This window comes from Phyllobates terribilis, unplaced genomic scaffold, assembly GCF_046119375.1.
Source record: "Phyllobates terribilis strain yellow unplaced genomic scaffold, ASM4611937v1 Scaffold_9__5_contigs__length_417890890, whole genome shotgun sequence".
Taxonomy (NCBI): domain Eukaryota; kingdom Metazoa; phylum Chordata; class Amphibia; order Anura; family Dendrobatidae; genus Phyllobates; species Phyllobates terribilis.
The window spans coordinates 286,592,850-286,615,867 of NW_027362769.1; the positions used below are offsets into that span (position 1 = coordinate 286,592,850).

The 23,018-nt window shown below is 42.8% G+C and overlaps 1 protein-coding gene across 2 annotated transcripts in view; it reads right to left on the reverse strand.

Moving 5' to 3' along the window:
- The window catches only part of RFTN2 (raftlin family member 2), a 181,922-nt gene extending 160,110 nt beyond the window's left edge, over window positions 1-21,812 (reverse strand). The window contains exon 1 of one of the 2 annotated variants that reach the window (XM_073647862.1): window positions 21,343-21,812. In XM_073647862.1, coding sequence (XP_073503963.1) covers window positions 21,343-21,481 — 139 coding nt within the window. In that variant the 5' untranslated portion in view covers window positions 21,482-21,812. The remainder of the gene's footprint in view (window positions 1-21,342) is intronic. The other variant, XM_073647861.1, reaches the window with a different exon arrangement.
- Between the last annotated feature and the right edge of the window lie 1,206 nt (window positions 21,813-23,018).

Here is a 23,018-nt window from a genome sequence, read left to right on the forward strand (position 1 = left end):
TGTATGTTTAGCGGTGAGAGCCACAGATCAGGCTGCTGTGTTACAGCTTTCAACAACTGTGCAGCGCTGGGCGGTTTGTCAATTAAGCATTAAGCATGTTATCTTCAGCACAGCCTGTTGCCGCTTGGCCAAGGCAGTGCTGCAGTGCTGTCAGCTTGTGACTGTCGTGGTCATTTCGGAGATGGAGGAGGAGGTGCAGGAGCTGAACAATGTGATTACATTGAGGTTAAATTGGTGACACTGTTTTTTATACTAAAGAAAGATCCTATTGTTTTGTTTTTTTTACGTTATTTTTTATGACAAATGTATTCACCGAGAAATGTCATTTTAACATTTTACAACCTTATCTGGCAATGTGGTGTGTGACCCATCATCAGACACATCCTGTTTTATTTATGATGGAGGGACTCTGAAAGTCATAAAGCTTATTTTTATAGGGCCATCAGACGGCCCTTACTATTCTTAAAAGGCCAGCAGCTGGCCCTCGCTATTGTTAGAGAGCCATCAGCCGGCTATGCTTTGTTGTTCCCATTAACAAGTGGGTCTCCTATACTGTTATTGCGTATCCAGTGACTGCAAGGGCTGCCAAAAATTTGGACGCAACCCAATACTCCTTTGAAGAGACATAGAGGAGGGTCTCAGTAAAAAAAATGTTCCCATTATAAAGGAGCGAGTCTCCTATAGTGGTAATGCCCATGCTGTGACTGCAAGGGCTGCCAAAATTTGGGAAAAACCCCACTAAGACTTTAAAGACACATAGAGCAGGGCCACAGTAACGACAAATTCCCATTAGAAAGGAGAGAGTCTGCTATACAGTTATCGGCTATGCAGTGAGTCCAACGGCTGACCAATTTTAGGAAAAACCCCACTAAGAATTTAAAGACACATAGAGCAGGGCCACAGTAAAGACAAATTCCCATTAGAAAGGAGAGAGTCTGCTATACAGTTATAGGGTATGCAGTGAGTCCAACTGCTGACCAATTTTAGGAAAAACCCCACTAAGAATTTAAAGACACATAGAGCAGGGCCACAGTAACAAGAATGACATGTTCCCATTAGAAAGGAGAGGGTCTGCTATACAGTTATAGGGTATGCAGTGAGTCCAACGGCTGAACAATTTTAGGAAAAGCCCCACTAAGAATTTAAAGACACATAGAGCAGGGCCACACTAACAAGTACGACATGTTCCCATTAGAAAGGAGAGGGTCTGCTATACAGTTATAGGGTATGCAGTGAGTCCAACGGCTGACCAATTTTAGGAAAAACCCCACTAAGAATTTAAAGAAACATAGAGCAGGGCCACAGTAATGACAAATTCCCATTAGAAAGGAGAGAGTCTCCCATAGTGTTGGCCTATGCAGTGAATGCAAGGGCTGCCAAAAATTTGGAGGCACTTCAATGCCCCTTGGAAGAGACGTGGAGGAGGGCCTCATAAAAAAATGTTCCCATTAGAAAGGAACGGGCCTCCTATACTTGTAATGCACATGCACAAGTGCAGGGGCGGAACTACCGCCCGTGCAGCCGGTTCATTGAACGGGGGCCCCGAGGGAGAGGGGGCCCCTCCGGCCTCCAGCAGGGCCGCCATCAGGGCATGACTGCCCTGACTCCAGTATGGGGCCCGGCCGGTCGGGGCCCCCCTCTTGTGCGTCTCTCTCCTCATGGGGCCCCCGGCGACTTGGACGAGCGCCAGTATTCTGCAGGGATCGCATGGGGGTAAGTATAACAAGTTGTTTTTTTTAAATACAATTAACTAGGAGTGGGGGGGATGGGAGATGCACATGTAGGGGAGGGGGATGAGAGAGGTGCACATGTGGGGGAGGGGGATGAGACAGGTGCACATGTGGGGGAGGGGGATGAGACAGGTGCACATGTGGGGGAGGGTGAGAGATGCACATGGGGGGGAAATAAGAGCTGCACATGGGGGGGAGATGAGAGCTGCACATGGGGGGGTGAGAGATGCACATGTGGAGGGGGGTGAGAGATGCACATTTGGGGATTGGTGAGACATGCACATGGGGGGGAGATGAGAGCTGCACATGGGGGGGGTGAGAGCTGCACATGGGGGGGTTTGAGAGCTGCACATGGGGGGGTTTGAGAGCTGCACATGGGGAGGATGAGAGCTGCACATGGGGGGATGAGAGCTGCAGGGGGGGTGAGAGCAGCACATGGGGGAATTGGGAGAAAATGAGCTGCACATGGGGGAATTGGGAGTAGGGTGATAATGAGCTGCACATAATGAATGTGGGGTGGGGGAGAGTAAATGATAAATGATGATGGGGTGGGGAGAGCACGGACATGATATAATGAATTGGGGCAGGGGGTGCATGTAAATAATGAATCCGAGGAGCAGGAAGTATAGAGTAGGGGGCGTTGCGGATGCAGGAGTGTGACTGGTAACAAATTGGCGGAAAGAGTAGAGGTTCTAATTAAATTATATATTAAGTGCCTATTTACAGTTAATGGGGGCATCGTGGTGGATTACAATTTATATTTGGAATGGTAGGTTGCATAATAACTAACCATATATTGATGGTGGATGCACGTCTATATTCAGCTGCCTAATGTAGAAGTTGGGGAATGTGCTCTAGATAACTGTGTTATTTTATGCAGAGACAAGTCCTGGCTGGAAGAAGTGATGGCGGTCTGTGCTGGATGAAGGAGAAAAGCGTAGCTGAAGGACTTCACCTAGAGACGTCACCAGTGAGTCAGTGTATTACATGTACTCTTACACTATATACTATGTACCTTGCTCCTGTGTATAATGTCACTGGTGATCACTGTATTATCTGTACACTATATACAGAGCTCCTGTGTATAATGTCACTGGTGATCACTGTATTACCTGTACACTAACACTATATACAGAGCTCCTGTGTATAATGTCACTGGTGATCACTAGATTACCTGGACACTTACATTATAAGCTGTATACCATGTATAGAGCTCCCATCCCGTGTATAATGACACTTATGGTAATATTAGTAATGTGGTGGTAATATGTGGTCTGGTCATGGTGTGGCAGTTTTTCTCCCTTCTTTGTGGTATTATTCAGTCACTATGTTGTGGTAATATGTGGTCTGGTCATGGTGTGGCGGTATTCCCTGTATGTGGTATTATTGGTCATTTAAAAAAAAAAAGGAATATGACACATTCCCTTAAAGAAAACTAAATAAAAATATATCTAAAAAGAGTATTGGATATTTTAAGAAAATTTTAATAGGTTAGAGTAGGGCCCGGCCAGAAGAGTCTACCTTATCGTGGTGGTGGCTTTAAAAATCTTTTGGCCAAAACAAAAGCTGCTGGCTATGTATGTGATCTGGTGTTCACTGGGAACTGGTAATGTGTGATTACTGAGGACGTGGTGCAGAAGTGGACTTTTTCCAAGAGTAGGCGGTGGGACTGTAGAAGGTTTGAGGGATGGAGGCGGAGTCTCAAGGGGGCCCGAAAATGTTGCCAGTATGGGGCCCCGAAATTCCTGGTGGCAACCCTGGCCTCCAGCACCGCATGGCTAATTATTTACCTATTTAAATTAGCCATACGGATCGCCGTAGAGCCGAGGAGCAAGGAGGAGAGCAGCGTTGCGGGAGCGGGTCCTGAGAGACATGTGCAACTGTGCGAGCGCTGATACAGAAGAGCCAGCCCTGAGGTGAAAAAATTTTGAGACAGAGTTGTATGATTTATTAAGTACCTAAATGCTGTGGACATGGTAAACATACAATATGATCAATTTGTTTAGAATGGCACCTGGACCCAAAAAAAGCGGCGCTCAAAAGCGCAAAGAAAGGAAAGAAGAGTTGGCACAGACAGCTAAACTTCCAAAAATTAGTTCATTTCTTAAACAATCTGACAAAGAACACAGTGAGATAGCACTCCCCTGTAGCAGCACTTCTGAAGACAGTGGCCAGATTAGTGCCCATCAGGGTGACGAGAATGAAAACTTGCCAAGTGTAAGTGCTGAATTTCCACGTGAAGACATTTCTCACACTACTCATACAGAGAGCTCAGAGTCTGCAGTACATAAAGGATCCTGTGCAGCAGTTATTATACAGAGTGAAGAACATTCTAGGAGATCTGGAAGAAATTGATGATGAAGGCCTTGCTACAGATGCCAAAGAATTTCCAACAGACCGTGGCAACTTCCCAGCAGATATTACTGACAGCCGAACGAAGAGATTAATCATTTCTCAGGGGTCTTGTCGGCCATTTATAAAATTTCCACGAGATAAAAAACAGGGAGGACGTTGTTTCTCACAGATATATTACAGCCAAAAATCACAAGCCGGAGTATTGATCCCATGTTCATGGTTGTGTTATTCGCCAATGCTAGACTGTGCCTACTGTGAACCATGCTGGTTTTTTGCTGATCGTAACTGTGGTGCTTACAATTCAGCATGGGTAAATGGTGTGAGAAATTGGTCTCACCTAACACAAGCAGTGCATTCTCATGAAAGCTCCATACAGCACATTAATGCGTGCATGATGATGCAGAATTGGCGCAGTCATGGTACTGTAGATGAAGAAAACGAGAGGGAAATTAGAAAGCAAAAAAACTTCTGGAGGCAAGTTCTTGACAGAGTGATTAATGTCACATTAACACTGGCAATGGCTAATCTTCCCTTTAGAGGTCACAAAGAAGTAATAGGCGAAGGAAACTGTGGTGTTCTTTTGTCCCTGATTCAGTTGCTAGCAAAGTATGACTCTACACTGCACCAGTTATTGGAAATGCCAAAGGGGTCAGTTAGTTATCTGAGCCACAGTATTCAGGATGAGATTATTGCTTTATTGTCCAAGAAGATAGAGCTTGAAATTGTTAGTGAAATCAAGAGAGCTACATTTTTTTCAATAATCATGGATACTACCCAAGACATCTCAAAAACTGACCAACTTAGTCAAATTTTTCGTTATGTAACTGTTGAAACGAATGAACAGAATACCGTTACAGTGTTAAAGATCAATGAAGTTTTCCTTGGATTTCATCCAATAACCGATCAAACAGCTGCAAACCTTGAGAAAGAAATTGCTCAAAGTATTGTTAATAAGGGCCTTGACCTAAGTAGATGTCGTGGACAAGGGTATGATGGGACCGCAAACATGAGCGGCATATATACGGGTGTTCAAGCCAGAATTTCAAAAAGGGAGCCTAGTGCGCAGTACATACATTGTGCTGCTCACAACTTAAACCTTGCTTTAAATGATTCTGTAAGATTCATCCCAGAACTAATCAAGTTTTATGATATCATTGAAAAATTGTATCAGTTTTTTGATAACAGCATCAAACGCTGGGCTTTGCTGTCAGAGATATCATCTGCATCTAAAATGGATAACATTACTCTGAAGAGATTGTGTCCAACTAGATGGTCTTCAAGGAATGATTCCATCATGGCACTGAGGTATCGTTATACAGATATCCTGAAGGCACTGACAAAAATTATCTTGAAGTCAGACAAAAATTCCAGTGATGTCAATGATGCCTCCAGCTTAAAGAAAAACATCAGCACTTTTCAATTTGTGATGACAGTTGTCCTGCAGTCTAGGATTCTAGATATTGTTGGACCAATTTCAAAGTGTTTGCAAGCTAAAGACCTAAATCTTGAAAAAGCAGCACAATTACTTCAGAATGCTGTTGAAGTTCTTCAAGAGTTCAGAAACAACCACCAGGATGCAAAAAACAGTGCCATACAATTGTCTGAGAAGTGGGGAATAGAAGTTGCATTTGAAAGAAAAAGAAATAAACGTGTAAAGAGACAGTACGATGAATTGTGTGAAGATGAACGGCTCTGTGATGCGGAGAAGTATTTCCAGGTTAACATCTTTAATGCCTGCTTGGACACAGTTATCATGCAATTAAAACAAAGATTTCAGAGTCTTCATACAACAGTGCAAAAATTCAGAGCAATCCTTCCCAGCTCACTACAGTCCGCATCTGATGAAGAACTGCATAAAGATGGAGAGAACCTTGTGAATCATTTCCAAAAAGACTTTTCACCAGCTCTTCCTACACAGCTAGTTTCATTCAGAGCTTGCTTAAAATCAAAAATTGCACACATGACCACCGTAGAAGAAATTGCCAAGCTATTGATCGTTGAAAACAGTGTGCTAGTTCCAAGTTTTCCAGAAGTGTGTACAGCATATATTTTGTTTTTATCCTTGCCAGTAACAGTGGCTAGCGCTGAACGCTCATTCTCAAAACTAAAGTTAATTAAAAACTACCTCAGGTCTACAATGGGACAAGAAAGGCTAAGTGGACTGGCTATGTTGTCCATAGAAAATGAACGTGCCAGAATGATAGACTTAAATAAAATTATTGACGAATTTGCAGAAAAGAAGGCCAGAAGAATGGATTTTAAGTAAATTGGTCAAACCTCAATAGGATTTTGCTGTTTCAAATATCTTTTTCACTGAACATTTCTAAAATTCCAACATGTGTATGGCTGACTAATGCTTTGTTATCTTGATTTCATTTGGTAAAATGGTTTTTAATATTTTTCAAAAAAATGTTACACAGTATTGATTACAAATTATTATTATTAAATGAATTGTCGGAGACTAGTTTATTATTTTCATGCTTGCCTGTATTGTTTGAAGTTTTGAATCTGTAATAAACCGCATTTCTTTAACGGAATCCGACTCACTGGATTTAACCTTTTTCTTATGTGTCTACGCCCGGAAGTAGGGCTTGTCCGTGCAAACCCGATCCATTGGAGCCAGGAACCTCATTGTCGGTGAGTTGTTTCCATAGTGTCCCCCTCCCTTCCTGCAATTATTTTCTTATAGGCCTAACAACTAACAGACAGGTAGTTTCTAACTACCTGCCAGTTCTGCCCAGATCTAGATCTCTGCTCAGAGTGGTCAATGACTGCTCCTGAGGCTTTCTCTGACATCACATCAACATTACAGCAGCTTCTTTTCCGCTCTGCTTTGTTGATGGAGCGTGACTGCTGATGTCATGCTGATTAACAGACAGGTCCCCACTACATAACTGTGTGGAGACAGCTGTTAAACAACATGATGTTGGCAGTTACTCCCCTTCAACAGAGGAGCCTAGAAGATTAAGAGCTGTCTGTTGACATGAAGCAGCAGAATCACTGGCTGGAGAGGTTTGTGACTGACCTATGCAAGTGGTAGGTAGAACGGGCAGGTAGGTAACAACTATATTCCTATTCGTTTTTATGATCATATTAAAAAATTAAACAACGTTACTATTTAGATTTGATAGTTGCGTTCTAAATAAATATTACAATCTATATGTTTACATAACTTTGTTGCCCTATGAAAGGCAGGGGGGGGGGCCCCAAAATTTCTTGCACAGGGGCCCACTACAGTCTGTGTCCGCCCCTGCACAAGTGTATAGGCTGACAAACATTTACCCCTGGGGGGTATACATGAACATACTGTATAAAAAATTTTTTTACGGGCATCATAAACACCCTTTAAAAAAATTATGTGGGTGTTGCATCATGGACCACGGTCACCCTGGTGATATGGCGGTGGAGGATGAGGAGAAGGAGGAGGACAAGAGCAAATAACCAAAATCAGGGAGCGTATACCCATGTGTGGGTGTGAAAAGGTGCATGGGAATATACCTCCCAAGAAAAGACACTGGATTTGAGTTTATGTTACGCTGCTATCATTCGGTGGTGTTGAGAAGTCTGGCCCAATCCAGCCCTTGTTCATTTTTATAAGAGTCAGCCTGTCAGCATTTTCAGTTGACAGGCGGATGCGCTTATCAGTTATAATTCCACCAGCAGCACTAAAAACCCGCTCTGATAAAACGCTGGCGGCAGGGCAGGCCAGAAACTCCAAGGCATAGAGAGCCAGTTCATTCCAATTATCCAGCTTGGATACCAAATAATTATAAGGCACAGAGGAATCACGGAGGACGTTGGTACGGTCGGCAAGGTACTCCCTTGGCATCTTCCAAAACTTTGCACTCTTTGTGAGACTACCCCGCGCCTCAGGGCCTGTGCGATGGGAGGGTCTGAGAAAACTCTCCCAGAACTTTGACAGTGTTCCCCTGCCTCTGCTGGATTGAAGTTGTGTCTCTCTCGCCTGTAGTCCTTGGTTGTCCAACGAAGTGTACCCTCTGCCGCCAGTGTTTTCAGATGAGAATTTTTTTAATAGTTCCGCAACAAGGGCCTTCTGGTACAGCCCCATTTTTGTAGACCTGTCCACCTCAGGAATAAGAGATATAAAGTTCTACTTGTAGCGTGGGTGTAGAAGTGTCACCAACCAGTAATGACTGTCACCCAAAATTTTGAGAACGCAAGGGTCATGGGAAAGGCAGCGTAGCATAAACTCAGCCATGCGTGCCAGACTACTAACAGGCAAGACTTCCGTGTCCTCACCAAGAGGATGACTGACCATGCTCTCCTCCTCCTCCTCTCTGTCCTCTGGCCATCCACGCTGAATAGTCGGTATGACAGCTGTGCAGGTAGTACCATATATAGTGCATGAAACTAGCTCCTGTCCTTCCTTCTCCTCACATTCCTCATTGTCACCCAATCCACGTTGGGATGAGTTGAGGCTTGGCTGTGTGTAATCACCCTGTATGGATCCTAGCTCCATCTCATCGTGCTCCGCCTGCAATGCATCCTCTTTGATTGTGAGCAGAGCGCGTTTCAGAAGACAGAGAAGCGGGATGGTGACGCTAATTATGGCGTCATCGCCGCTCACCATCTTGGTGGAGTTCTCAAAGTTTTGGAGGATGGTACATATGTCTGATATCCATGTCCACTCCTGAGGTCTTATGTGTGGAGTCTGAACTGAATACCGACGGCCTTGTTGATGCTGGTACTCAACAACTGCCCTCTTCTGCTCACAAATCCTTCCCAACATCTGCAATGTAGAGTTCCAACGCTTGGGGACATCACACAACAGTCTGTGAGCCGGAAGCTGCAAACTCTGCTGAAACACGGCAAGGGCAGCGGAAGCTGTAGCTGACTTTCTAAAATGGGCACACAGGAGGCGTACTTTAACAAGCAGATCCGGCAGCTCCGGGTAGGATTTGAGAAACCGCTGAACCACGAGGTTAAGCACATGGGCCAGGCATGGTACGTGTGTGAGCTCGCCTCTGCTATGATCTGCAACATGTACTAAGGAAAGATAGGGGAAAGCTGTCCCTACAGAAAGACTAAGCTGAATCCCTACAATGTAGAGGGCTGCCTGTTCCTAGCGAACAGACCCGCCTTAGTCCTCGGCTAGTCTGAACGAAGACCTATAACATAAGGGGAGGGGTCCCTAAAAGAACTAAGGACTGGGACAAAAATGGGACACCTCCTAAACAGAGAAGTTGTTGCCAAACACAAAAAGACAAACTGACAAAAGGGTACTAGAGGTCCCAGAAAGACCAAGCGAACTGACAGAGAAAGGCACCAAAGCACCTGGCAAGAGTGACAGTCAAACACTGAAGTCCAGCACAGCCAAAAGGGTGGAGCTGGAATATAAAAGCAGATGGTCACGTGACCGCAAAACACAAGATGGAAAAAAACAAACAGGAGGGTTCTAACAGCCTCGCCTCAGAGCCTCCACCAGGTTCCGGCCATTGTCACACACGACCATGCCTGGCTGTAGGTTCAGCGGTGTGAGCCACAGATCTGCCTGCTCTTTCAAAGCTGTCCACAACTCTTCAGCATTGTGCGGTTTATCACCTAAGCATATTAGCTTCAGCACAGCCTGTTGCCGCTTGGCCGAGGCAGTGCTGCAGTGCTTCCAGCTGGTGACTGATGTGGTCATTTCGTGGATGGAGGCTGAAGAGGAGGAGGAGGCTTAGGAGAATGAGGTGCAGGAGCTGTAGACCGTGGGGCAACCCTGATTGACCTAGGGCCTGCAATCCTTGGCGTCGGGAGGACGTGTTCCGTCCCAAGGTCCGACTGGGTCCCGGCTTCCACTATGTTAACCCAGTGTGCCGTCAGAGAGATGTACCGTCCCTGCCCACAAGCACTTGTCCACGTGTCCGTGGTTAGGTGGACTTTCTCGGTAACTGCGTTGTTGAGGGCACGGCTAATGTTTTGGGACATGTGCTTGTGTAATGCGGGGACCGCACACCGGGAGAAATAGTGGCGGCTGGGGACCGAGTACCGAGGGACGGCCGCCGCCATCAGGTTGCGAAATGCTTCCGTCTCCATGAGCCTAAAAGGCAACATTTCGGGCGCAAGCAGTCGTGAAATGTGAGAATTTAGTAGTGTGGCCTGTGGGGCGTTGGCTGCATATTTGAGCTTGCATTCCAAGGACTGGGGTATGGACAACTGAACGCTGCGCTGGGACAAGGACATGGACCTGCTTCCTGATGCTTCTACTTGAGAGTGTGCAATGACAGGTGCAGGGCAGGAGGCATCTTCGCATGCACCATGGACAGGGGATTGGTTTGCATGCACAACAGCGGAAGGAGCAATGGTGCCACCTGCAGACACTGTTCCTGGACTCTGGGGTTCGGCCCACAAAGTGCTTTGCTGCCATGTGCCTGATCATGCTGGTGGTGGTCAGGCTGGTCGTTTTGCCACCCCTGCTGATGCTGGCCTGGCAAATGGTGCAAATGGCCTATTTGGGGTTATCGGCAGAGTCTTTAAAAAACAACCAGACTCGGGAAGACCTAACAGTTGTACTGGTAACTTCCTTCGTGTTGGTGTTATGGGGAACGACTGCCTGCCTTCTGTCTGCGGCCACCATACTGCTTCTTCCTGCCTGTTGGGGTGCTCTGCCTCCCTCCCCCTGTGTGCTGCTGTCCTCGCTCTGCATGTCCTCCTGCCAGGTTGGGTCAGTTACTATATCATCCACCACCTCGTCTTCCACTTCCGCACCCTGGCCCTCCTCCTGACTTTCTGGCAATTGTGTCTCATCATCATCCACCTCTTGTGACACTTTCCCACCGTCGCCTTCGTGTGACCGTGGCTGCTCAAATATTTGGGCATCGCTACACGGGATCTCCTCTTGCCCTGCTCCAAGTGGACCGGCCGAGAGGCCCGAATCTATAAATGGAAAAGTCAACAGCTCTTCAGAGTGTCCAAGTGTAGGATCAGTTGTCTCTGGGTACTCGGCATGGTGGGAGGAAGGAGGATGTGGGTGTTTGTTGTGGCACAATTTCAGCTTACCCACGGTCTTGTCCTCGGCCTCTGCATGCACCATTACCATCACGTCCAGTTCCCCGTCCCTTGCCACGTGCCTTGCCCATTTTAAATGGAGGACAGTATCTTCCACGCTCACTACAAATGACTGAGCTTGGAGGGAACTTATATGTGATCCGTTTGACGGAGAAAACACAGTTTTAAATACCTGGCCAGTAGGTAAGTAGTTTGAACAGCAAACTGCTGTGAATTGCTTCACTGGCACACTGAAAGAAATTTTTAATGGAGGCCAGAAATGGCAGCATTTTCTGACAACGTATATGTGGTCCGTGTGACGGAGAAAACAGAGTTTTAAATACCTGGTCTGTAGGTAAGTAGTTTGAACAGCAAACTGCTGTGAATTGCTTCACTGACACATTAAAGGAAATTTTTAATAGGGGCCAGAAATGGCAGTATTTTCTGGCAACGTATGGCTATGTTCCCACGATGCAGAAATGCTGCATATTTTTTCCACTTCTCTTACATGCGTTTTTCCCGCCAGGTAGAAGTGTTTGTCAAGCGTTTTTGCATGCATTTCTGCATGCGGGTTATCAAGCGCTTTTCCAAGCGATTTTAGCATCACTTGGAAAAGTGCTTGACAACTTGTTTACACTATAAAAATCCATGCAACCGGCATGGATTTATAGTAGTGTGACCAAGTTAGTTAAAAAAAAAAAAGAATAAGAATGTTAAAAAAATAAAATAAAAAAAGATTATACTCTCCTTCCGATATCCTCCTGGTGTTTTCTCTGCTGCGTCCGGTGTCTTGGGCGGCTCGAGGTGGTCACGTGACTCAATGACGTCATGGCAGGTCCTTCACAACACCGCGACCCATACAGCAGACCAGACGGAGGGGAGAAAACAACCGGAGGACATCGGAAGGTGAGTATAATCTTTTTTTTTTATTTTAAATTCTTTTTTTAACCACTTCGCGCCAGAGCCTGTTTTTGCCTTCGTGACCGGACCAATTTTTTCAATTCTGACCACTGTCACTTTATGAAGTAATTACTCTGGAACGCTTCAACGTATTCCCCTGATTCTGAGATTGTTTTAGTGACATATTGTACTTCATGATAGTGGTAAAATTTCTTCGATATCACTTGCGTTTATTTGTGAAAAAATCGGAAATTTGGCGAAAATTTTGAAAATTTTGCAATTTTCAAACTTTGAATTTTCATGCCCTTAAATCAGAGAGATATGTCACACAAAATAGTTAATAAATAACATTTCCCACATGTCTAATTTACATCAGCTCAATTTTGGAACCAAAATTTTTTTTTGTTAGGAAGTTATAAGGGTTAAAAGTTGACCAGCGATTTCTCATTTTTCCAACAAAATTTACAAAAACATTTTTTTAGGGACCACATCTTATTTGAAGTGACTTTGAGAGGCCTTTATGACAGAAAATACCCAAAAGTGACACCATTCTAAAAACTGCACCCCTCAAGGTGCTCAAAACCACATTCAAGAAGTTTATTAACCCTTCAGGTGTTTCACGGGAATTTTTGGAACGTGGAAGAAAACAATGAACATTTAACTTTTTTTCACAAAAATGTTACTTTAGACCCAATAGTTTTATTTTCACAAGGGTAACAGGAAAAAATGGAATACACAATTTGTAGTGCAATTTCTCATGAGCGCGCTGATACCCCATATGTGAGGGAAAACCACTGTTTGGGCGCACTGCAGGGTTCGGAAGGGAAGGAGCGCCATTAGACTTTTTGAATGTAAAATTTGTTTGAATAATTAGCAGACGCCATGTTGCGTTTGGAGAGCCCCTGATGTGCCTAAACAGTGGAAACCCCCCACAAGAGACACCATTTTGGAAACTAGACCCCTTAGGGAACTTATCTAGATGTGTGGTGAGCACCTTGAACCCCAAGGTGCTTCACAGAAGTTTATAATATTGAGCTGTAAAAATAAAATTTTCACATTTTTCCCACAAAAACGTTTTTCATCCCTTAATTTTGCATTATCATAACGGTAATAGGATAAATTGCACCATGAAATTTGTTGTGCAATTTCTCCTGAACACGCCGATACCCCATATGTGAAGGCAAACCACTGTTTGGGCGCACAGCAGGGTTTGAAAGGGAAGGAGCGCCATTTGACTTTTTAAATGTAAAATTTGTTTGAATAATTAGCGGATGCCATGTTGCATTTGGGGAGCCCCTGATGTGCCTAAACAGTGGAAACCCCCCACAAGTGACACCATTTTGGAAACTAGACCCTTTAGGGAACTTATCTAGATGTGTGGTGAGCACCTTGAACCCCCAGGTGCTTCACAGAAGTTTATAATATTGAGCTGTAAAAATAAAATTTTCCCATTTTTCCCACAAAAATGTTTTTCATTCCCTAATTTTGCATTATCATAAGGGTAACAGGAGAAATTGCACCATGAAATTTGTTGTGCAATTTCTCCTGAGTACGCCGATACCCCATATGTGGGGGAAAACCACTGCTTTGGTGTACGGCAGGGTTCGGAAGAGAAAGGAGCGCTATGTTGGCTGGGATAGGTTGCAGACACCATGGGGGATATTATCTTTCCATGGAAAGCAGTCAGGAAAAAATATGGCCTTTCATTCAGAATCTCAAAACACCTTCCCTTGTGGCACAACCCAGAATTCCCCCAAGGTAGTGAGAATAAATTCTTTATCAAATGGCAACAAGCTAGTGTTGTGAACATATCTCACCTTCTTCATCCAATTGAACAGAGATAGCTAACATGTGCAGAAACTTTGGGAAACTATGAACTACCACCACAGCACTATTTCCAATATGAACAGATCAAACTCTCAGTCATGGCTAACTTAAGGGATGTTACTTTTGAAACTTCCCGAAACTAGCTGGATACTATACTGTCATCTCCAATGGCCATCCCCTCAATATCTACTCTACACTCATCAATGAAGCCTAACCTTATGGAAACACACCCAGATACCTTTTTTATGTACTGGAAACAACAATTTGATGACGTAGATATCCCCGAGAAGATTAGAATGGGTTGTAGGTTATTCAGGAAACATATTATAAATGAATAGTGGAGAGAAACTCAGTTCAAAATCATGCATGGTGCGATATCCGCCTTTAATCTACAAAAAAAAGACTCATTTTCTAATAGACTAACTGCGTGTCTCAAATGTCAATATCCACACTCTGACCTCCTACACGGCCTTTGGTCCTGTCCTGCATCGGTTTCCTATTGGGACCAAGTAGCTGACATGATTAACAGCACATGGGGACCAGGATATGTCCTTTCTCCTAGTCTAGCCCTGCTACATTTTTGGACTAACATAAACAACCCTAACAAATTAATAGGGAGACCCCCCAAGATACTACATACCTGGCTTATATTGGTGAAAAAACAGCTCCTAAAGCATTGGCTAGATACCAATATCGCCCCCCATTACGGAACTAATAGCACAAATTAAGCATTATATGGAGGTAGAACAACAAGATGCCCTATGTAATAAAGAGAAGCAAGCAGGCAAATACCTTATAAAATGGAAACAGTTTATTATAAATTGCTGTTCAATAGAGGACAAAGGGAAAATGGTAGAACCCTTTACATCTACAGCATGGTATATACTAGAAGATCTCAAAAATAACTTAGGTCCATTTCGTTTAACTTAACCACTTCGCGCCAGAAAACAACCGGAGGACATCAGAAGGTGAGTATAATCTTTTTTTTTTTTTTTTTTTTTTATTCTTTTTTTAACCACTTAGCGCCAGAGCCTGTTTTTGCCTTCGTGACCAGGCCAATTTTTTCAATTCTGACCACTGTCATTTTATGAAGTAATTACTCTGGAACGCTTCAACGGATTCCCCTGATTCTGAGAATGTTTTTTCGTGACATATTGTACTTCATGATAGTGCTAAAATTTGAGCGCCATTAGACTTTTTGAATGTAAAATTTGTTTGAATAATTAGCAGACGCCATGTTGCGTTTGGAGAGCCCCTGATGTGCCTAAACAGTGGAAACCCCCCACAAGTGACACCATTTTGGAAACTAGACCCCTTAGGGAACTTATCTAGATGTGTGGTGAGCACCTTGCACCCCTGGTGCTTCACAGAAGTTTATAATATTGAGCCGTAAAAATAAAATTTTCACATTTTTCCCACAAAAAATGTTTTTCATCCTCTAATTTTGCATTATCATAAGGATAACAGGAGAAATTGCACCATGAAATTTGTTGTGCAATTTCTCCTGAGTACGCCGATACCCCATATGTGGGGGAAAACCACTGCTTTGGTGTACGGCAGGGTTCGGAAGAGAAGGGAGCGCTATGTTGGCTGGGATAGGTTGCAGACACCATGTCACATTTGAAGAGTCGCTGACATGCCGAAACAGCAGAAACCCCCACAAGTGACCCCATTTTGTAAACTACACCTCTCAAGGAATTCATCTAGGGAAGTAGTGAGTATTTTTTTTTTTCTTAAATTTATACCATTGGGCAGTGAAAAAAGCATAATTATATTTTTACTATAAAAAAATGTTTTACCCTCAGATTTTACATTTTCACACAGGGCAATGGGTAAAAATGGTGTCAAAATGTGTCACACAATTTCTTCTAAAAGTGGCAATACCCCATGTGTGGCTGTATTGTACCGCTTAGCCATATGGCGAGATCTGGGGGGGACGGAGCGCTATTTGACAATTGGAGAACAAATTATTGTAGAATAGGCATTTGGATTTGGAAGCACAAAATTTTCTGAATTTCTTTTGGGGGGCAAGGGCCATTTCGCTTTTCCAGAGCCTTTCTGCTACCAGTAACTTGGAAGTCCCTTATATTTTTAACAGATGACGGACCTGAGTGGGGACTAGCTTTTTTTGAGGACTGAGTTGAAGCTTTTATTGGGAACATTTTACGTAACATTTATCCGGCGCTCTAGGCTGAGCACTTACATCGGGGTTTCCATCTAAATTTCCAAGTGATGTAATTCAGATGAAACCCCTGCAGGATCCATTCACTGTAATGAGGCAGCAGAGTTACTCTGGACTCCGTCTGGCCTCTGTTTAGCGGTGTCCTTTTTTTCAGAAGTGCACAAAACTGTGACAAACCGCACTTTTATGCACACCTAAAACAAATGACACCGTGGGATCACAGGCCAGACTGCATCCACAGTGGCCTATATCTGCCTCATTACAGGGAATCTTCCATCATGGGTTCCATCTGAATCACGTATTTCAGAGATTTACACGGAAACTCTGGTGTAAGCGCTCAGCGCAGAGCGCAGGATAAATGTGGGCAGAGCATTACTGCGATCTTTGGGAGACATAATAAACAAATCAGTAGCAGGTGAAGAATTGGTTTTATTTATTTTTTACGCCTTTCCCCATGCGGTATAAGTGATGAGATTACTTTATTCTTCGGGTCGGTGCGATTACAGAGATACCAGATTTATATCGGGCTTTTATGACTGACAGCTGTCACACACTAAGAGACTCTTTTTTTTGCAAAATCTAGTTTTTGCATCGCCATATTTTGAGAGCTATAATTTTTCCATATTTTGGCCGACAGAGTCATGTGACGGCCCGTTTTTTTTTTGCGGGACGAGTTGACATTTTTATTCGTACCATTTTTGGGTACGTGACATTTTTTGATCGCTTTCTATTCCGTATTTTGGGAGGTAAAATTAACAAAAACCAACAATTCAGGAATTATTTTTTGAGTTTTTTTTTTATGCCGTTCTGCGTGTGGTAAAAGTGATCAGGCAGCATTATTCTTCGGGTCAGTACGTTTACAGCGATACTACACTTACTGTATATTTTTTTTATGTTTTGGCGCTTCTACACAATAAAACAATTTTATAGAAAAAATATTTTTTTGCATCGCTTTATTCTGAGCGCTATAACTTTTTTATTTTTCGGCTGATGGAGCTGTATGGCAGCTTTTTTTTTGCGGAACAAGATGACGTTTTCAGCGGTACCATTTTTATTTCCATTTTGCTTTTTGATCGCATTTTTTTCCCCTTTTTGTTTGGCGATATGATGAAAAAGCATAGTTTTTTGCTCAGTTTTTTATTTATTTTTATTACGGTGTGCACAGAAGGAGTTAATTAGTGTGACAGTTTTATAGATCGGGTTGTTTCGGATGCGGCGATACCAAGTATGTGTACTTTTTTTGTTTTTGCATAAATATACATATTTATTGGTTTAATATTTTATTTATTTATTTTTATTTATTGTGTGATTTTTTTTAACAGTTTAAAAACATTTTTTTTACTTTTTTTTTACATTTTTACTTAGTCCCTGTATGGGACATTAATTTTTATTTTTCTAATCACTGATCTCATCCAATGTAATAGACATGTATTACATTGGATGAGATCTTTGCTGACTGTTTCACAGTCAGTGTGTCCTGCCAGGCTTCAGCTGCAGGCTGAGCCTAGCAGGACACCATATATGGCAGAGCTGGAGGCGGTCATGTGACCTCCAGCTGCCATAGCAACGGAAGGTCCTGGAAGCTATAAGGGGGCCGTTGGAGAGGTAAGTTGACGACCCCCTCTCCTCTCACTATCTTCTATATGCCGCGATCACTATAGATCGCAGCATATAGAAGATAGCAAAGGGTTAACATCATTGGGACCTGATCCAATCAGGTCCCGATGATGTTCCCTGTCAGAGCTATCGCTCTGCACCGGAACTGCAGCGCTTGCAGGACCCTGGGGGTCCTGAGTGCTGCGGGACCACCCACCGTTTTTAAACATCGGCGCTGCACAGAGCCCAGGCAGCGCCGACGTTTATCTACAGTGGGCGGTCGGGAACCGGTTAACAGGTTCTATGGTACCTGGGTCTGGAGGAGAGTCTCCTCTCCTCCAAACCTGGGTACCATCCGCAGCGGAAATTTCCGCAGCATGTGCACAGCACATGCGGATTATCATTGGGGACCATGGGGCATGTATTACCAAGCATTTTTTAAGTGTTTTCGCTGCGGAAATTCCGCGGCAAAAACGCTTGAAAAATGCATAGTGGGCATGCAGCCTATATGTGATCCGTTTGACGGAGAAAACACAGTTTTAAATACCTGGATTTCTAGCGCTGTAATATGGAAACGACCTGGCTGTATTCTGCAGTGCCAACAAGCAAATGGCGCAGAAAAACGGTGTTCTCTGGAATGCTTTTTAAGCAAATAATCAGGATTAAGATCCAAAGAAAAGTATTCCTGGCCCCTGAGACCTGGGCCTTTGTATAGAAATATCTAACAGCAGCAGAAGGCAGAATTGGAATGGAGCCTCTTGTGCTATATGCACTGCAGTCTGCTATATGTCACTGCCTGCCTGCCTATATACACTGCCTGCCTGATATCTCTGCAGATGGATTAGTCCTCAAAAGGACTGTTTGTTAAGATGGATATGTGTAATGTACGGTTTTTCTCCCTACACTACCTAATACACAAGCAAATCTCTCCCTGACGCAGCAGCACCTCTCCCTACACTGTCTGATTCCGGAATGACTGTGACGAGCATGGCGGCACCAGGTCTGATATAGACCTGATGACGCTGTGCGGCCAGCCAATCACTGTAATGCCACAACCAACATGGCTACAGCATTACAGTGAGTGGCATACAATCCCTGCATGTTCATTGGCTCTGTAAAGAACGCCAAACATGCAGGGATCAGACCGGAGCTCCTGCCGAGCACCCCCGGAAATACTCGGCGAGCGCCGAGCATCTCGAGCAGTGAGATGCTCGGGCGAGTATCGAGCAATGGCGAGCACGCTCGCTCATCACTAGTTATAAATCATAGAATCAGCCAGAACTCCCTCTCCACAGGCCCAGAGCTGAATCTTTGCTATTGTTTTGGGGATTGTTTGCTGGTTGCAGCGGTTATGACACAGCACCAGCGCTGCAACCAATCACAGGGCTCAGCAGCACTCGTTTTGTGTCCTAATAGAACAACATGGACCACTTAGGGTCTACTGTCATACATTCTAAGTGTAGGGTTGGTATGCTGTTACTCTGGTACTGGATGATGAAAAATATTATATAGTACGTACTATTTAATCATTGGGATCAATAGCGTAAAACAGGGAAACTAGAAAAAATACTATGAAACTACCTTGGAAGGCATTAAAATATTCATTTGATAGAGTCTTTAAACTTTAATTTTGTCATTTGTTTACTCCTTTTCTACAAGCTAACTTACTGGAACACTTGAGGGATACTGAAACACTAAGGCTTGTGTATGGACACAGGTGGTCACTGTTGGTTCTGTATCATGAACTTCTAGTGGAAAAAAATGTCCAAATTCAGCTGGTTACCCCTTGGGATTGCAGCCATTACAGAAAAATGTGTAGTGCTGATCAGTGGCTTGTGATGATGGCAGACTGCTAGTTTTAAACATTAGCTCCAAATGAGCTCTGAATTTTGCTGGAGGCATTAGCGTGGCAGAAGGTGATTTATGGAAAGGCACCACTTAATTCACATATGCTTCTATTACTTCTGTTTCTCAGGAATGAATGAACATCTGTTTCATTGGATGTAACTTTAGTCAATTGTTTCCAGGATTGTCCAGTGGTTTGGAAAAGGCTTGCAGTATATAAATACAGGATGACTCTAATCCTAACGGCATTGTATCTTTGCGTGTCTTTCTGTAAAGTCACAGGAAGGAATAACATTGGACGGATGTGTAGCATTGTCCAAGTCTTAGGAAGTTACTACTTCCTAATGTGGGATTGTGTAGCTTAGTAAGGTGGCTAAAGAAACTTCTTCGACAGAACTGATCTGCAATGTAGTAGCTTCTGTTCTATATTAATCGTCACAAAGTAATCCAGTAGGAATGAAGTGCTAGAGAAATGTTACCAGATGAAAGAAATTGTCTCAACACAGAAAACCCCTTTCATCTTGGCTCTTGATGCTCCTGGCAAACAGCTGATTTTGAGAAGCTGTTACATTTCCCAGCGGTCTTTGTACTCTGAGTAAATGAAGTATTTCAAGGCGGCCATTCAGACATAAAACATAGATGAGTAAAGTCCACCAAAGCAATTCTATGACTTCTATATGTCCTAGTAGGGCAAATGGACAGACCTAAGACAACACCTCTAAACAGTGGCGTAACTTGAAGCTTTTGGGCCCTGATGCTAAATGTCTAAAGGAGCGCCCAACTATCTTGGGTCTTTAATAGTACAGGTCTTCTCATATGGGTCAAAGGGATCTTTTGGGCCCCCATAGGCTCCAGAACCTGGGTGCGACTGCAGTCCCTACACGCACTATTGTTGCGTTCCTGTATCTAAGATACTTGATGGCAAATATTTTGGCAACTTGAACTCATACATTGTGCTTATTATCTGGAGAACATTCAATGGATAGGGTTCGTCTACTACATTTTAGTAGAAGCTAAGTTATTCAAATATATCTTAATATTAGCTCTCAAAATGTAATTAACATCACAGTCATAGATTGTGCTGTCACATAACTCAACACTTTAATACACATTTTATATGATATAGTGATATGGGACATGGGTTGATTATGCGGTACTCTTTCATGACATGTACATATAATGAGTCTAACAACATTTATCATAACTCCAAATATTGTTTCTTAATATTTCCATCTCATCCAAAGATGATACTGTCCTTTGCAGTTCAAAAATATATTTTTTTCAAGGCAACATAAAAGGGCTGTGAATACACATAGAACAGAGGAGCCTATGTTCCCAGAGGGCAGCCATCTGGACTTGTTTATTTGTGTTTTCAACTTTCTGCTGTGGGATTTTCGCTGGCCTGGGCATCCTAGAGACGAGGGGCCTCTTACAAAGCATGCTAGCGCTAGGATGTCTGCTCAGAAAAGAAGTGAAAAGAGAGGGAAAAAGCTTTCCCGTTTTACACACGAATGCATAAATCCTGGCGCATTTTTCAGAATTCTTGCTTAACATTCCAGATTTTATATTTATTTTTCCTTATCTATAGAGAAAGATCTAGTAATCTGAGAAAATACTAAATAGAAGACTTAGCACTGTGGAAAAAAAGTAATGGAACGAATAACAGTCATAGGAAATAAGGCTTCTATATAGAGCTGTACAGTAACAGAAGGTATAGTAAATATGATTGTAAATCAAGGATAAGAAAGAGAAATACTAACAAACTTGATGTTTTGTTGGACAATATACAGAAACCTTTCTAAATGTGATTATATGTTTAAAAATCACAATTAGAATTATATTCGTCTTACCTAAAAGTGTACAAGATCGAAACAGAGCACTAAGAATAAGTGTGATTTATAATGTACTGTAACTTACCCTCCAAGGAGAAGTCCAGTAAGACATACTCGTACGCCAAGTCGTTTTTTGTTTCTACTTGTGGCCGTTTTAATGTTGAGAAGATTTTTCCAGGACTGCTGTCATCGGAATCCTCTAGCTTCCGAAGTCCACACCCCATGGCAAAACTTGCTTTCAGTAAACTCAGGAAAACTAAAAACTAAAGCTGAGCAGTCTGAAGGAATCCTCTTAAATGTATATATCTACTCATATTTCATCCTTGAAGGCAGCAGATTCTGAAAATCTCCTCTGCTCATCTTCAGAAGCATGGCTTCGCCTTATTTCCCATGCAGACTCTGTGGGAGAGCTCTTGGATTCAGCTACACAGACATTCAAAGAGTTTAGAGACGACTTTTCATGCCACGTCAAATTACAGCCAGCCCCCTAGCCTTTTTCTTTGCAGCAGACACCAATAGCTCTTTGTCCTTCCATGTGTCCTCCCCTTTTGGCTGGTATTTGGAAAGGCAATTAAGAGCTGACATATAAGGGAGAAGGCTTTCTCTCCAGTTCTTCAGCTTTACAGCTGTGAAAATCTCTTTACCTAAAAAATTAACCAAGTAAATTAAAATTCAAACTTTCAATTATACAAAATCATTCTGGAAATATGATCTAAATTATTATTTTACATTATTTTTATCTTTGGAAAAATACTACAAAAGTATTAAAAAGCATATGTAACATTTAAAAAATATATTAAATGATAACGTATATGTACTCCAAAATCTTGTCAGAAAAGATCCACCTTCAAAATAAAAACAAGACTTCACACTACGTTAAAGAAAAAGTACAATGGTGCTTTAAAGTTTGAGAACTCAGCAGAATTGTCCATATTTCTGCATGACTTTAACTAAAACTACAGCAGATTTTCAAAAATGTTGTGAAATTGGATAAAATGAACCAAATCAATCACAAGTCCAAAAATTTTAGACTTTATCCAATATCACATGTATGTGAGTAGCAAAGGTATGTGAACCTTTGCTTTCAGTATCTGGTGTGACCCCTTTGTGCAGCAAAAACTGCATCTAAACATTTCAGGTAATTGTAGATTTATCTTGCACATCAGCTTGGAGGAATTTGATCCAGAGGAGGGCAAAAACCCCATGAGGTAGATGCTAATTCCGTCCCAATTTCACATATGGCAATCAGACTAGTTCCCTGGGTCAGACTCATCACATAATCTAGTACCTGTGATATCATATTTTCCAAGAAAGGCATCCCTTGAACTTTTTTAGTGAATCAACCAATACAATATCATGTGGCAGAAGGTCCCATAGTCTCACTGTTCTTATAGTAAAGAATCGTCTTCAGTGATTATGATTAACCTTCTTTCCTATAGATGTAGAGGATGTCCCCTTGTCTCTGTCGCAGGCTTAAAGGTAAAAGGATCATTAGAAAGATCTCTGTACTATCCCTTCATATAGTTGATGATAATAAGATCACCCCTAGGCCATCTTTTTTCCAAACTGAATAATCACAAGTTTGATAACCTGTCTTGGTATTGCAGTCCACCCTTTCCCGTAATAACCTTGGTTGCTCTTCTCTGCACCTACTCTAGTTGAGCTATGTCCTATGGACTCATGAACATTAACCTTAACTAATGGAAGAGAGTCCGTTAGTTGCTTAGAGGTCGCCTTCCTCTGTGACCTCGAGGACTATTA